At 37.7% G+C, this 16,804-nt stretch overlaps 1 protein-coding gene across 7 annotated transcripts in view; it reads left to right on the top strand.

Moving 5' to 3' along the window:
- LOC111869438 (oxysterol-binding protein 1) overlaps window positions 1-16,804 on the top strand; it is a 47,871-nt gene that overhangs the window by 7,771 nt on the left and 23,296 nt on the right. For 4 of the 7 annotated variants that reach the window (XM_023860974.2, XM_023860972.2, XM_023860977.2 and 1 more), the window contains 2 exons: window positions 5,381-5,631; window positions 14,893-15,070. In XM_023860974.2, the coding sequence (XP_023716742.1) occupies window positions 5,381-5,631; window positions 14,893-15,070 (429 nt within the window). Of the gene's footprint in view, window positions 1-5,377; window positions 5,632-14,892; window positions 15,071-16,804 lie in introns of all 7 variants that reach the window. The other 3 variants (XM_023860973.2, XM_023860971.2, XM_023860975.2) reach the window with 1 other exon arrangement.

The raw sequence follows: 16,804 nt of genomic DNA, 5'->3' as shown, positions 1-16,804 counted from the left end.
CAATTATAAACAATGTGCTCTGCTTGCTGAATCTTCTATGCTTGAAAACTTCCTTCTGTGCATCCATATAACAGGAGTGGTTCAGCATAAGTAACTTCAGCTGCAGAAGGAAATGCACTTCTAGATTTCATACTGCCAGCTCCTGTCCATATTATAGCCTGATTTTGCTTTATTCATGTTGTCATATTTGCCCCTGCGTGAAGATGAGGAGAGGTTTCAATATAACAGTGATCTCCCACTGTTAACATTCACAGAGAGAAAAGTATTCATGAACAGTGAATTATAGTGCTGAGGTTAATCCATTCATCTAACCCCATAAAGCATCTGTATCAAAATGGGTAATTTATGCCATATCATGTATGGAAAGTGAAATTTGCTTTTAAATTGTTAATCTACAATAGTGTTAATTGTCTTTTATGTGATCCTGATAATATGATTTTCTTTTATGTGTATAAAGAGATGCATAATGGAACCGCTTCAGTTTGGCTTGTTTCCTTTGATCTACTAACTTTCAGCATCCTTCATGAAACCATGGCATATGCTTCTTCAGTTCATAATAACCTAGACTCTTTTGGCTGAAATTTTGATATTTTGTCTCATAGTTTCTGAGAATATTCTGAGTTATATTAATATCCACCTCAGCATGAAAGTTTTCCAAAGCTGTGAACTTATTTGAGATTTTGATACAGTACTGCTCTTTACCCTCTACACCATTCAATTTCTTGAAATTGAACCTCTCCGTATGAACTCTGTGTTGTTTGTTTACTCACTGCCAGTCTCTTCCTGAATTTGCCATCACCAGATAGAGGTCAGTATCACAGTCTGCTGCCCTGAATGAGTGGATGTCAAGTATACTTGAATGCCATCTCCTGCCTATCAAAATATGGTCAGTTTGGCTGTGAGTCTATCCATCAGGCGAGGTCCAAGTAAATATATGAATGTTACAGTGCAGGAACATTGTACTTAAGAGTCAGATTTTTGGATGTGGCAAAATTTACTGTTCTAAACTCCATTGTCATTATTAATTTCGTGCAAACTGTCATTCCTAATTGTTGGTTTGAATGTGTCTTCCTACCTACTTCGGCATTGAAATCTCATAACAAGATTTTCGTTTGGTATTTAGGGACTATTTCGAATACTTAAGTAAAAGTAAGAAGTAAGGCAATCCCTGTAACAGGTCCTAGAGGCCTGTAGGATTGTGAGATGTCAAGGCTCTCATGTATTTTTTTAGACAGTCAACTCTCAGATGACAGTGAGTTTGTCAGCCTTATGTGCTGGCTGCCCCTTTACCCCCAGGAACATTCCTGGTACACATTTCTGTTAGTGGCCAAGTTGTCCCCAGGGCCATAGTGTGGCTGGAAAGATTAGGTCAATTGAAAAATCCAAAGGTATCGGGAATTGAATCCACCACCTTCTAGCTGGTAGGATAGTGCCTCAGCCAACTATGCTACTGCATGACCTATAATAAATAAAGTAAAGACTGTATTGGCAGCCAGTCACATGACACACATTGATCCAACCCATAAATCTTGTGTATGTCAAATATACGTGTACAATGTCAGTCAGTATGTAACACAGTTGTGTCTTGCACTCCATTTTTTCTCTAATGTTCAGAGAATCATAAATTTTGAAAGAACTTAATGTAATGCTTTTTACAACCCTGTTAATCACCACTCCCCCCTCCAAACTTAATTCTCATGAGGACTGTCAGCCCATATTTTGTAGTTTACTATAACACAACCCATTGTCACATAGTGCATAGTTATGACATTTGAGATCTTAGTTTAAAATGCTGCTTTTTAGTAACTTAATGCCATTTTAAGAACGTTTATTATTACACTTATTAGTGAGCACTAAAAAAGAAGATTCATGATATGAATTTTTGCATATAAGACTGTTCAGTCATCTTGTAAATTTATACTATTTTTATAATCATGCCTTTCAGCTTCTCACAGGTGAATGTAGATCTGAGTGTGGTGATTGTGCTTCATTAGAATGGAAGGTTAGGGTTCATGTCTTACTTTCCTTCACTTTCCAATCCATGTAGGAATTGCATATGGAAGGCTATCGTTTTACTTCTCATGTACATAGTATATATGAGAAAGTATTGTGATTGTGAAAATATTTGATCTTGAGATTTTGACTGATTTATGCATTTTAACCCCCCAATATGACTAAGTGATATTTGGAATGCTCTCTAGATGTATGCATGCTATCCTAGCCCCTGAAAGATTGGTTGGATTTTATTCATTTATTTTTATTCAGTGTTCAAGAGTTTATGCCTTATAGGTCAGTGCCTGGATAATATGGCAATTCTGGCTACCAGAATATGGCTCTTCAAATGTTTCCCAAAACAGAATGACAGTTTTCTCAAAAATTGCTGTGATATTTCTGATTAAATTTCGGTAATTTATGGAGTCCATCACCAAAATAGAACCGTGTATGCAGTATCTTCAGGAAGATATGCACAGGAAGCACATGCTATGGTCCTGAACAAGAAATGTCAGTTTACTTGAAACCAGGTTCACTGGTCAGACAGAGTTCACTGCTACTCAGCAGTCAGCAAACATTGGTCTGCTAGGCAACATTCAGTAAAGTCAGGGCAGGTCATATATGAGAAGTTACATGCGATGCCCTTATACCAGTTTTTATATTTGTGGTTTGTGTAAGGATGCTGTCATTGGCTCAGGTTGTATACTTTTAAATTGTAAGAAGATAGGTACAAGTGAATCAGAAAGTTTGATTATGCCTAATTTGAGGTACTATTTTAGCATTTGTCCAAAGGGGCTGAGGAAAATCATGAAAAACCTTAGTCAGGATAGATGGTGTTCTATCTGGGGTGACAGAAGTGTTATTGCTTTAGCCAGCTTTCACAGTAGGAAGGTTATCAAATGATTGTATTCATGAGGTTGTATTTGTGGGTTGGTATGATTTTACTGCCTTGTGCAACTTCTGAGTTAAGATCATTACTTCTGTGTTAGCATTTAGAATGAAAAACTGTACTCATACAGTAATTTTGGACTTGTGCATTAACAGCATGAGTACAGCCTACAAAGCCCTATTGCTGAGTGAGCAAAAACAGGGAAGGCAGTAAATTGCATTTACACGTATTTTATTACATAAGAATACGGTAAACCTATCCCTGTAACAGGCCATGGAGGCCCATAAGGTTGTGAGACATTGGAGCTCCCACATTTTCTAGACACTTAGCTCACAAGTGGCGGTGAGGTTGTCAGACTTATGTGCTGGTTGCCCTTTATCCTAGGAAGATTCCTGGTATTCATTTCTGTTAGAGACCCAGGTCCAAAGTGTGACTGGAAGGATTGGGTCAATTGAAAAATCCAGCGACTTAATTGGGAATCAAACCATCAACCTTCCAGCTTGTGGCATAGTGCCCCAACCAACTGCACTACCACATGCCTTCTTTTTCTTCTTTTTTTTCCATAGATGTGAAAAATAATTTGTTCTAAAAATTGGCTCCCGTATTTGCATTTGCTTAGCAGCTGAGTGAAATACATCTTGCTCACCTAGTAGCAGGATTTTGTAGACTATTCATGCCCTAAATGCACATAAAGTAATGTAAGTAAAGGTATCCCTGTAACAATCCGTGGAGGCCCATAGGGTTGTTAGATGTTGAGGTTCCCACATGTTCTAGATAATCGGCTCATAGGTGGCGGCAAAGTTGTCAGCCTTACGTGCCGGCTACCCTTTACCCCCAAGAATATTCCTGGTACTCATTTCTGTCAGAGGCTGAGTTGACACCAGGGCCATAGTGCGGCTGGAAGGATTAGGTCAATTGAAAAAAATCCAATGACATCCTCGGGATTTGAACCTATGACCTTCTGGCTTGTAGCATAGTGCCTCAACCAACTACGCTACCATGGCCCTAAATGCACATGTCTAAAATTATTACATAGTTACAATTTTTCATTCTGAATATGTATAAACATGAAATTAATGAGCAAAATCTCTTCATTCCAACTTTTTTAAGAAGTTTTAACACCAAGAAGGCCACCGTGAATGTGGAAGGTTGAACATTGCGTATATTGTGCATTTTAGACATCATATGTGTATCCAGACAATTAACATCTATTGTAATAGTAGTTCCCGAAAGTATTGATACCCTCTGAGGATGATCCGTAAGGATCGAAACATGTAAGGGAGATAAATCCTCAAGTGATAAAATACTTAAATAGTCACATTAGACAGTATTATTTTTGCTTTTGTAAATGTTAGTGTGATGGACCAGAATGAAACAAATCAAAGTTATTTTTAACCTTTTATAAGAAATTTGTGACACAGATATTTTAAATCTTTTATTTTTTATATAAATTGGTTGTAAAGTTCCCCCTTAATATGGTACACCTGCTGAATATGGTCTTGTGTGACTGAAACATGTAGGGGTTTTAACAACTTGTAAACATTACAAGGGCCAATCACAGTGGCCACGTGGTCTGAGGCATGAAGTAAGTGTCTTCACCCACTTGAATGCTGAGACATTGGGTTTGAATCCCACTCAAGGCATGGATGTTTGTGTATGTTTATTCTGTTTTTGTTGTCCTGTGTAGATAGTGACCGTATATTGAGCTGATCCCTCCCCCATTCAAGAAGTCCTACTGACTGTCCAAGATTAAGAAACTGGAGTGACGCAGAGTGTTTCACAGATGCCATACGCTCCAAGTGGGAACAACAGGAATAGATAGAAGGATAGAATCATTACAGAGTATTATATGAGATGTGCTTAGATGGCAATTTACATCTTATCCTAAGTAGAGAGTAGAGCAGCAAAATGAACTGTATCTGAGTAACATACAATCATTAGAGGAAAAGAGGAAGCTGAATCAAAACACCTAAGTCCTCATTGAAGTTGGATGAAATCAGTGCTGTGCTTGAACATTCTTCATGAAAATCTCTGACTCTTCTTCATAGAATTATGTTGTTGAGTACTCCTCTAAAATGTTTGTCTGCATTTCTTCCAAATCCTTGCACATCTTATTGCCTGTCATACTTGGTGTGTCATTAATTTTCCTTCTTGTACACATGTCCGAACCATATAAACTGTAAATATCCATTGTTTCTTTAACTCTAACTGACAGTATAATTACTGTTACTAAATATGTAAGTTTGTGCTGTCATCTCAAATTTTACTGAATAAATTGTTTTCACTGGCAAACTAAGAATTTTGTCAAATACCAATTCAGCTGAACTTTTGGCATCTTGAAGTGCAGAGTAACGTAACATGCAAATACTCGTATATCCTTCAAGTTGAGCACATTGTGTTTTTTGTTTTGTCATTGGATAATGCTAGTATCTTTCAAGCCCTGAAAATTGTGAGCATTGTGACAATCAACAGTGATCATCGTGTATTTTGCCACAGAAGAAGAGGAGGAGGAATATGATGAGTCAATGACATCACAAAAGAATGAGGTGCAGAATGTGATCAAATCACTGGCAGCTAGGTTGGAGGACCTGCAGACATGCTGTGACCTTACTCTTAAACATGGTAATGCTCTCCAGCGCTCTCTCTCAGAACTGGAGTCACTGGATACAACACAGGATGTTCTCACAAAATTAAAGTCTGTCAATGAAAGAGCTACGCTGTTCAGGATAACCTCGAATGGTATGATAAATGTGAGTGTATTTGATTGAGTTCTTCTAAAGAAATTGTTCTAAAGTAAAGATTTTATGTACTTGCTTGTATAATCACAAAGAAGTAACTGATCGTATTATGTTTTAAATAATATTTTATGCAGATATTCCCAAATAAGGAACTCCCATCATAGGACGTGTAAAAAGGGATTTAAGCATCAAGTTTACTCATATTCAGGGTATGTGGGTAATATCAAGCTTGAAACATAACTTAAGAACACCCTAAACTGGTTACTCTTGACTTTTCATTTTTAATTGTAAATGAAACAAGTTTGTGGCATTTGAGAATCACTGATATAAAGATCACCTTGCATTTGTTTTATACTCAAAACTAGCTGGTGACACTTGAGCATTGCTGACTTTGGTTTTGGACTCCATGTGTGGAGGTATCAGGAACTGCCCCACTTTTTGAACTTCACATTTGGCATTTACCCAATATTATACAAAAATAAATTATTTTATTAAATGAAGTGTTCTGAAGACCTTATTTGTGTAGACTGAATAAGATCCAGAAACAAAATATCACCATAGCAAAAGCAACTTAACTGCCATTCAAATGAAGTGGCAAGAATAGCAGGAAGCCATGTAAAGAATTCTTCAAGGATTGAAATGAGCAAAAATAATGGAGAAAATTCTTATTTCTTCAATTAAGATACCTGTTACCAAAATTGACCTTGAGATGATTGCTGTATTAAATATTTCATTTTATTTTTCAGGTTAAAATTTGAATAAGGGAAGGCCATTGAAGTTCAGAATTTTGTGTTATATTGTTATGTTTCTAAACACAAATTCAGATATTTCACATTAACACTTTGCCACATATTTTCCTGGACCCCAAAAAGACTAACATTTTAAAAGATAATGCAGTCACAACCCATTCAAATGATGTTTTTAACAACAAATATACATTAAAAGTGAAATTTCACCAACAGGCATCTTGATTCCGAAAGACATGAAAATTTTCCCAGTCACAAAGTATAAAGGAACAAAGGAAGCTCTCAGATTGTGATGAAAACATGGTCTCTAACATCATTAGTGACCTGTTTTCATTATACTGATAGACAGTGAGAATATATAATGCCCATCTTTTGTTAATGTATTTCTGTTGTTTGGACCATTATCATTAACTGCAGGTAGCATTCATGCTTACTGTCAGGAACAGTCCTTGTGATATTGGATTTTCATTCTAAGGTGTTAGATATTTTATATTGTTAAAATCTTTGGAAATCAGTTTATAGTGATTTTGTTCCAACAAGAAGCTTGAATGTGTTAGCTGGATGTGTAGCTCAAGCACAAGGTATTTCCCAAATAGGAGAGTCACATAATAGGGTACTAGAATTTTACTTCACAGCTAGTTACTTATGAGGGCTGTGGCTCCTCACTAACAGAAAATACTGTAGCATGGTTTATCCCAGTGGTTCTGTAGTGTAAGTACACCTGGCCATTTGCTTCCATTTCACTGGAATTGTATATTCAGATCTCACTCTAGGCATGGTAATTTGCATTTTTGCTTGTGAAAGCTAAAGGCTCCACCACAGTGGACTGCTGCAACTTGTCTCAGTACTGCTCTAAAGTTAGAGGAAGAGTTCATATACTTTCTTGAGTTTCACTTTCATATCCAAGTTAATTCTACTTTTAAACATTTGTAAATAATATGACCTTATCATTTTTAGAGTTAATTTCACCGACCACACAACACGTTTTTATTATTGTCACACTACATGTTCCGACCTCAAGAGGTCATCCTCAGGTGTACGAACACAGTTGCGCAATTACACGCAATCACATTCGTTTTTCCACTTATTTCGATCCTGTATCCTGTTCAGGTCTACGCTCAATAATATATGTCAAGTTTCTTCTTATAAAATACAAGTTAAAAATACTATTCCAAATGTTAAAAGTTAAAATTTAAAAATTTAAAAAATTAAAAGATTTTTGTTTTCGTGAGTCGAAGTTCAATTTTGATCACTGGTTATATTTTCACATTCACTTGTTTTCTCTGTGTATAGTTCACTTTAACTAGTTATATTATTACCACTGGTTAAAAAGTTCATGAATTGAAGTTCAACTTATCATATTGGCTGCACTTTCAATATAATAAGTTGAACTTTAATTCATGAACTTTTTAACCAGTGGTAATAATATAACTAGTTAAAGTGAACTATACACAGAGAAAACAAGTGACTGTGAAAATGTAACCAGTGATCAAAATTGAACTTCGACTCACGAAAACAAAAATCTTTTAATTTTTTAAATTTTTAAATTTTAAATTTTAACTTTTAACAATTGGAATAGTATTTTTAACTTGTATTTTATAAGAAGAAACTTGACATATATTATTGAGCGTAGACCTGAACAGGATACAGGATCGAAATAAGTGGAAAAACGAATGTGATTGCTTGTGATTGTGCAACTGTGTTCGTACACCTGAGGATGACCTCTTGAGGTCGAAACATGTAGTGTGACAATAATAAAAACGTGTTGTGTGGTCGGTGAAATTAACTCTAATAGTGATTAAATACACAACAGGAAGCAAGAAACAATTAAAGTGACCTTATCATTGTTACATTTTTTTAAGAAATTATTTTACCGTGAAGATGGAGGCAACACACTCCTTCATAACACTGTAAACATCTACCAGTCTGGATAGCATAGAAGACACTAATCTCCATAGTCAGTGCTCTGAGAACTTGGGAGATCCCATGCCATGAAGTCACTGTGTATCTTTAACTATTTAGAACATGTAAGATTTGAGGCTTTCACGGCGGTGACTATGAAGAAAGCAGTCTTCTGGGATTTTGCACCGTGTATATGTGGTGTTAACCGACGTTTCGGAGGAACGTATCGCCTCCATCTTCAGGGTAGAAGAAAAAATATATAAGAAATCTGCAAGCAAAGAGACCGTGAGAACCGGTAAAAGCAGACTGGAAAAATACCCAGCTATGTGAGAGCAGTGAGGGAGAAGGGGGAAGGGCAAGTATACAAGTGAAAGCAGTAGTGTGGGAGGGGTAGGGGAAGGGAGCTGGGACAAGCAGGGTTTTTGTGTAGGGGAGAGAATGGCAAGTTGAAGGCTGGGCATCAGCCGTGAGCTGAGGGGTTGGGGTTGTTATGTTGGTTGGTCATGGCCTGTGTGGCCTGGATCTGGTGTCATATCCCAGTGGGGGTTTTTAAGAGAACAGATGAGAGGTTTCCAAGACTTGCTGAGACAATAAGACCACATATACACGGTGCAAAATCCCAGAAGACTGCTTTCTTCTATTTAGAACATGTTTCTAATTTTTCAAAGAACTTTTTTTTTCCTTTATGATTCGATTTTGAGTTGATCCATAGAATCATAAAAGTTCTAAATGCAGATATATTTTACTATTCGATCAAGCCAACTGTCAGACTCAGGAGTTTTACAGTAGTCACGTGCTTCACTCACTCATGGAGCTGAACCCTTCTTGAGAAGCCACCAACTCTGCAGCTACTCAAGAACTTCCCAGCATTAAATGGAACCTGAAGGTTCATTACCGTGTTCACAAGGGCCCTCCACTGGTCCCTATCTGGAGCCAGGTCAATCCAATACATACCATCCCATCCTATCTAAGATCCATTTTAACGTTGTCCACCCACCTATGTCTTTGTCTTCCCAGTGGTCTCATTCCTTCTGGCTTTCCCACCAGTATCCTATATGCTTTCATCTTCTGCTCCATTTGTGCTATATGCCCTGCCCATCACAACCTTCTTGACTTGGTCATTCTAATTATACTTGGAGAAGAGTACAATTAGGAAGCTCCTCATTATGCAGTTTTCTCCAACGTCCTGTTACTTCATCTCTCTTTGGTCCAAATATTCTCCTCAGCACCCTGTTCTCAGACACCCTCAACCTCCCTTAATGTCAGAGACCAAGTTTCATGCCCCCACAGAGCCACAAAGGAGAAGACAGAAGGTTTTGGACTGAATGATAACAAGCATTACCAAGTTCAGTCTCTCCTTAATTTCCTCCTGAATTGGGTTTTGATTTGTTATGTAATGATTTTGTCCTGCAATTTGGTGATGAGATAGCAACATACACTTAGTTTTCTATATCTTTACTTCTAGACCAACCTCCTTACTAGCGTCGCTTAAAGTTTGTGCATTTCTCCGTATGGTATATGTATTATCACCCAGTAGGTTCAGATTCTCAGGATAGACCAACAGCTGATGTGTCCCATTTAAAGTCATGTGCTTGAAATATCTGTATTGCTGTTGGCAGAAGTCTTTTGTGTGTGTGCATGCGTGCGTGTGTTTGCATGCGTTTTTATGTGTTTGTGTTCCTGCAGGAATTGTATAATAAGTTCTGAAATGTATGTATTGCAGAGGCACAATTCTTGAACCAATCGTTTCTAAATTATATTTATATTAGACACTTGGTTTTAACACTTTGTGAATCATGGGCTTTTATAGCTCAGTCAGTATAGTGACTAAGCTACAGGCTGGTTGACCTGGCCTCCTATCCAGTGGTTACTGGGGAATCTGTCCCTGGAGGTAAAGCAGCCGGGGTGTGAAGAAGAGTGGTGGAGCTGTACCTCCACTTCCACATATGTTTTTAATAACATAATAGCGATAATTTTACCCGTGTCATTATTTGTGAGTTTGAAACCAGGAATGTCCTGTTTGGTGCATACATAATAAAAATTTGCAAAACTTTCTCTGTTATAACAGCTGGAGAACCACGGAATGGATTCCCATGACAGTTTATATTGAAAAGTCCTACTAAAATATGTCATCAGATTCCAGTTTGGGGGTAAAATCAAATAATATTAATGGACACTTTATGTGAAGACTTATGTGCATCTCAGGTATAACTCGCTAAATATATATCATAGCAAAAATCATTCTGAGTGGAAGTTGTAGGAGGAACTGAAACACACTTTATGTTGAGTACACTTATTTCATAAGTGTCGTGGTGTTTGTGGTAATTAAACAAAAGTGGTGGTTTATGCTGTATCATCTCATCATTCAAGAACCCTTGGATGGATTTTAGTCAAATTCTATACCGAAAGAAAAGAATAATTTATGCCTGTCCACTCATCCTCCACGCCTATTGCACACTGTTTATAAAAGAATATCTACAGTTAAGTAAGTAAGTATTAAGGGAAGAACACAGACTGCAGTAATATGAGAACAGGGTGCTGAGGAGAACATTTGGACTGAAGAGGATTGAAGTAATTTGAAGTTGGAGAATACTGCGTAATGAGGGAGCTTCATAACTTGCACTCTTCACCAAATATAATTGGAATAAAGTTGAGTAGCATGATATTGGCAGGGCATGAAGCATGCATAGGGAGAAGTGGAATGTGTGTAGAATTTTGGTGAGAAAGCCAGATGAAAAGAGACCACTAGGAAGACTTAGACATAGGTAGGAGGATAATATTAAAATGAATCTTAGAAATCAAGGATGAGATGCAATGGAATGGATCCATTTGGCGTAAGATAAGGAACAGTGATGGGTTGTTTTGGACATGGTAATGAGCGTTCGTATTCCATAAAATATTCTGATTATCTAAGTGACTGGCAGATTCCCAAGAAGGACTTGGCATCTCAGACTTAGTTATTTACTTTCTCACTTGGTTCGTTGGTTAGTTAGCCCTGTATTGAAGAGATCTTGTAATGTAGCTGAAAACTGTCCGAGGTTCAAGGAAAAAATTATTATAATTTGAAAGTGTTTGAAACTAAGAGCCCAGGGAAATTCAGATAGCCTGTCTGAAGAGTATCTTATAATTGGAGGCATTATAAATATACCTTAAGATAATATAGATACTAAAGGTTTCTGACAATGGAATGTAATGGCATATAACACTCAGAATTGCTGAGTTTTTAGGCTTTGTCAATCGTCTGGTACTCTGAAAAATTAGAGAACACAACGTTTCAGAAACTGGATCTGTTTCTGTCCTTGGGTGAGGGGGTTGATACCAACTCTGTTGGGTCCCTTAGAGAGAGAGAGCTGACCTCAGTCACTGGACAACCTATGCCAGTATAACTACAGCTGTGTAAATATAACTGAGACCAGGTCTCATCAGTGGGAGATAAGAAAAATATACAGTAAAAATTGATAAAGCATGCACAGACATGAAACATTGGAGTCCTTTAAGCCAATACATTGGATTAATTGGAGAATGTTGTGAAACCGTTTTATGCCCATTGCTAATGCCATTTGTGGAATGAAAACTGAACGCTTGGAACTAAAATCTTATAGAAACACATGCAGAAACTGTCAGATCATACTAATCTTCCCTGTGAGTTGCTGACTTCTTTGCTTATAAGGGGGCTCCAGATGGGAGAAATTTCCAGACTGGGTTGGCTACCCATTAACCCTCTTCATAAGCATGTTGGGCTAATTTTGATTTTTCTAGAAGACACTCAGAGCCAGGTGAGCGTAGTCGCTATAGTGACTATTTATGAGCTGGATGATCAAGGGGTAGGAGTTTGAGTCGTGGTAGAGGCAAGAATTTTCACTTCTCTGTGTTGTCCAGACCAGCTCTGGGGTCCTCCCAACCTCCTATCCAATGGGTACCTGGCGCTCTTTCTCCGGGGAGTAAAGCAACAAGGGCGTGAAGCTGACAACTCACCTTCGGCTAGTGCCAAGGTCAAGAAAATGTGGATTTATATATCCACTCTGCCATAAGCCTTCATGGCATAGTGCTTAATTAGTTAAGCACAGGACAACTTTACCTTTTTTTACCTAGAAGACCTTCCTTTTGATTGTGCCTCTGTTCATAGAGCCACATAGCTGGAGTTCTACTTGTTTTACCACTGTAGCTTATGCCCCATCTTCAAAGCTAAACACACTCCTAAGAATTCATTTATGAAAACAGGCTGGAAAGAGATCACAACAGAGGGCACAGTGCATCTATAGCTTTCCCTCTGAATGTGGCAGAAGCAACATTGGCAAGACAGGGTGACCTCTAGCTGTGCAGTTCCATGAACATAGGCACAGCTAAAAGAGGGTCTTCTAGAAAGATTAGAAATTAGCCCAACATGCCTATGAAGAGGGTCGTAAGGTAGGCTGGGATGAAGCTATGATTTTTTTTTAAATATACAGTTACAGCAGTTATAGGAAATACAGGGAACTGGCCCATATGGCATGCTTAACCAATCCAGTCAGCCAATCTAGTTTGAACATTTCTCCCATTTGGATCCCCTGTCAGCAGTGATGTTAGCAGCTCACAGGGAAGATTAGTATGATGCGACAGATTCTTCATGAGTTTGTATAAGGTTTTAATCCCAAGTGTTCGGCTTTTACTCCACAGTTGGAGCTGGCAATAGGTACAAAATTGTTTCACAGAATTCTCCAATTTTAAGCATTGATTTTCATGGACTTGGTTTGTTGGCTAGATTTGTTGCATAAAATTTTCACCACCCTTTCTATCTTAGTTTCAGGTCTGTGCATACTTTATCCCAATATTTCATAGTTTCCTGTTATCTCCCTTTGACATGACCTGGGCTTGGGTATTTATATAGCTGTATGTCAGCGATTGAGGTTATCTCTTTATGAGAGACTGAACCGAGTAGGCATCACCCACCTCACTTGAGGACAGAAACAGATCCAGTTTCCAAAACGGTGTTTTTTCATGTTTTTTAGAGTACCTGATGATGGGTAAGTTCAAAAATCCATTAATTCTGAGTCTTAAAGAATTGCTGTTGAGATAACATGCTATAGTGGAACAAATAATGCCCCTCTTCAAATTTATGAAATATATGGATTTACCTGAAATAAATTTAAAAATACAGGATAAGGGCAGTAAGAGGAGTATGTCATTGACAAGAAGTCAGATAGAAAGTAAATGTATAGTTTAAATCACTTTGGTAAACAGTGCCAGCATTTGGGTACATGTTTTACCTGAAATAAAATTGTTTTAATTGTAAATCTAAATATAAAACAAACTGGTGCTTACATCTTATATATATAATTGACTGAAATCAGTTCCTCACCCTGCACTCCTGAACATGAAGATTAGGGCAGCATATTTCTTTGAAACACTGCTTTCCGTGTACAAGACTGCATGGTGTCACAACCCAGAATACCACTATTTAGATCCTACTGTCTGTATCTTACAGTGTAAAGTTAAATTTACTGTTGCATTTGTAAGATTTTTAGTTTTCATGGCAGTGAAGATTTATATTGCAGTTTTCTGGGTTATGACACCGTAACCTGAAAGACCAGGATGTGAATTATATTTGTGGCTCTGGCATGACAGCTGCATAGTTTTACTTTGCAGTTACTAGAAATTGGTTAAACACATTGGATCTATGCTTGACTACAAAGTTTCCAAACCCTGCATTAAGACTCTCTCTGCATATTATTTTCTCGCCATTTTAGCAAAGTAATGCAAATTTAAAGTAAAAATAAGAAATTGGAGCAAAAATGCATTTTCTTTGCCCAGTGAAGGAAGTCAAATAAAGCAGCAAAAGGAAAAGATTATTTCTTAATTTGGACCAAATTTGAATGTTACACTGTATGGTAATGGATGCTTGTTCAACTTCAGTCCATTTTGCAGCAGTAGGATTAATTTCAAGGTCAGGAATGCAGGGAACCATGTCATTATTTGTATCGTAAGTAATATGGTTTTCATTTTTTTACATGTCCAGTGATTGCGGCTTCTTTTTCTTAGGAATTGCTGTGCTTTGCAAATTTTCATTGTCATTTATTACATTAAGTTTTTCACTTAACTGCTTCAGGGTGTTCTTAAAAAATTTAAGTTAAACAGAAAACTGTAACTCCTCTGTTACTACTTAACAAGTGAATAATTAATCAGTTTTATCTATAAAATGTATTCTATGATTTTACGTTTAAAATGTAAATGTAATGAGTGATGACTCATTCTGCTATCAGCAGTTACAGCAGCAGTCTGTGAGAAATGTTGTATCTGGCTCACACTGCTTTCCTGGTTTCCTCGATGACTGATCACCCTGTAGTTGTAACCCATACTTCTCTTTCAAAAAAAAATTTTTTTTTTTGCTGGTTTAGTAACCATGGTACATAGGTTGCCAGTTGTAATGTGTGCCCCAGATTCTTGTCTGCCTCCACAAAATAGCGTGTCACATTCTTTTCTTTTACAGTTAGAGAATGGTAATAATTTTAAGTTCTTAGCTCTGTTCAACATAATGGCTGACTAAGATATGTGGATTTGTTTGTGCTTCTGCCATCTGTGAAAAGGATTAATTATAAGCTGTATGCATTTAACGCTCATGCATATTGTATTGGTCCATCCCAAGCAGAGGTGTTCAGAGTACCTAGACGTTGCACAGACACATGGACGAAAATGGCAAAGAATGCTACAGCACGAAAGGGATCAGCGTTTGCAGCTAGAAGACATGGTTGAGCAGCTAGCAAGACAGCTTGGAGGCCTGGAACAGGCTGCCAAGGAGCACTCTATTCCCGTGCGGGATAGACGCAGTGAGTATTTCGGGCACAGTGGTGCTGTGTCCAGAAAAATGCATGAAGGAGATGTTCTCATCTCAAGGTTTTGTTGTGATGCATGAGTAATATGTTTCTAGGGGATATAGAGGGGCACCTCGCCATTACATGTAACCATTGTATACTGAATTTATATTTGTACATAGGCTTTTATAGATATGCAATACGTGCATCTTTGTGCCTTGTTCCTTTTTTGGGTATGTTTGGTGTATGCAGCATTAGAGAGTTGTGTCTGCTACCATCTTCAGGTTGGGGGCACGCGGTAGCGTAGTTGGTTGCGGGGCTATGCTACAAGCCGGAAGGTCGCGGGTTCAAGTCCCGATGAGGTCATTGGTTTTCTTCTTCTTCCCCAAGTGACCTAACCCTTCCAGCCACACTTTGGCCTTCGGGTTCACTTAGCCTCTAACAGAAATGAGTACCACGAATTAATTAAATAATTTTCCTGGGGAGTAAAGCGTGGCCGACACGTAAGGCTAACAACCTTACCGCCATCTATGAGCCAATTGTCTAGATAATGTGGGACCCTCAATGTCTCACTGTCCCTTCAGCCATATCACAAAGAATCAGTCAGCCATCATTTCACACTGAATCATACATTTTAACTACTAGTCTTTCTGTGTGTTGAAGAGTGTCCAGAATGCTCAACTTTTTTTTATATATTTGTCCCTCTTTAAAATGATGTAACCACTCAAGAACTCATACCTGGCTTATTTTTGCCTCTTTGAATGCAATTTGCATCCCTTGATAAGTGTTTGTCACTGTATTATCGCTCTCATGAAATGTACTTTACACAAGTTACTCTGTACTCAGACATTGTTAAGTCTATGGATGCAAAGTACTCATGATTTCAAGTGCTAACTATAAATGACTGATACAGTTGAATAAACTGTAGGTATGATTTGATTTGCAGCAACATGTTAGGCATTGTACTTTGAAGCCACATCCTGCACATTGTGAGTTACGTGAAATATGAATTCCATCTCAGTTTGAATAATGAACCTCTTGAAGACATCAAGGTGTTTAATAATAGTATGCTTATTAAGATTAATATTCATAGGGATATGGGACTGGTATTTTATCGGTTTCAGGCATGATTCCAGCTCTTTACCATGAATAAAAAATGAAGAGTAAATAGAAATATCTCTTAGTACAATAACAGGCGATCACCTGTAACAGTAATAGAGCCAACACCCAAAGGATTGTATACTGTTATATAGAATACACATCAGATAATGTACATTTACCATTACATTCATAGTATCAGCCATAATCTGAGACTTTTATGGAATCATCAGACATAAAAGTTGTTTGTTTTTGTAGTTTCTCAGAGGCAAAAAATAGAGGCACTGCAGAGGTTGATGTTTGTATAATTCCTGCAATAATGGCAGGATTGTTTCTTCTGTAATGTTAATCCAGTTGTTTCCAGTTCGGGTTGTTTCTTCACATGCATGCTAAATATGGTTGTGTTAAAAGTTCTTTGAACTTTTCCAAAAAGGCACTAATTGTAGTTCTTTGAACATTTGAACTTTTTAGTCTGTTGCAAGAATCACTCATAGTCTTATTCCGTCCATAATGCAACAATATCAGTAAAGTAAAAGTAAAGCTATCCCTGTACCAGGCCGAGAAGGCCCATAGGGTTGTGAGTCATTTAGGGTCCCACATTATCTAGACAATCGGCTCAAAGATGGCGGTAAGGTTGTCAGCCTTACGCGC

Source organism: Cryptotermes secundus, unplaced genomic scaffold, assembly GCF_002891405.2.
Source record: "Cryptotermes secundus unplaced genomic scaffold, Csec_1.0 scaffold813, whole genome shotgun sequence".
NCBI classification, from domain to species: Eukaryota; Metazoa; Arthropoda; class Insecta; order Blattodea; family Kalotermitidae; genus Cryptotermes; species Cryptotermes secundus.
Note: the sequence above shows the minus strand (reverse complement) of the source record. Positions and strands in the feature narration are given on the sequence as shown.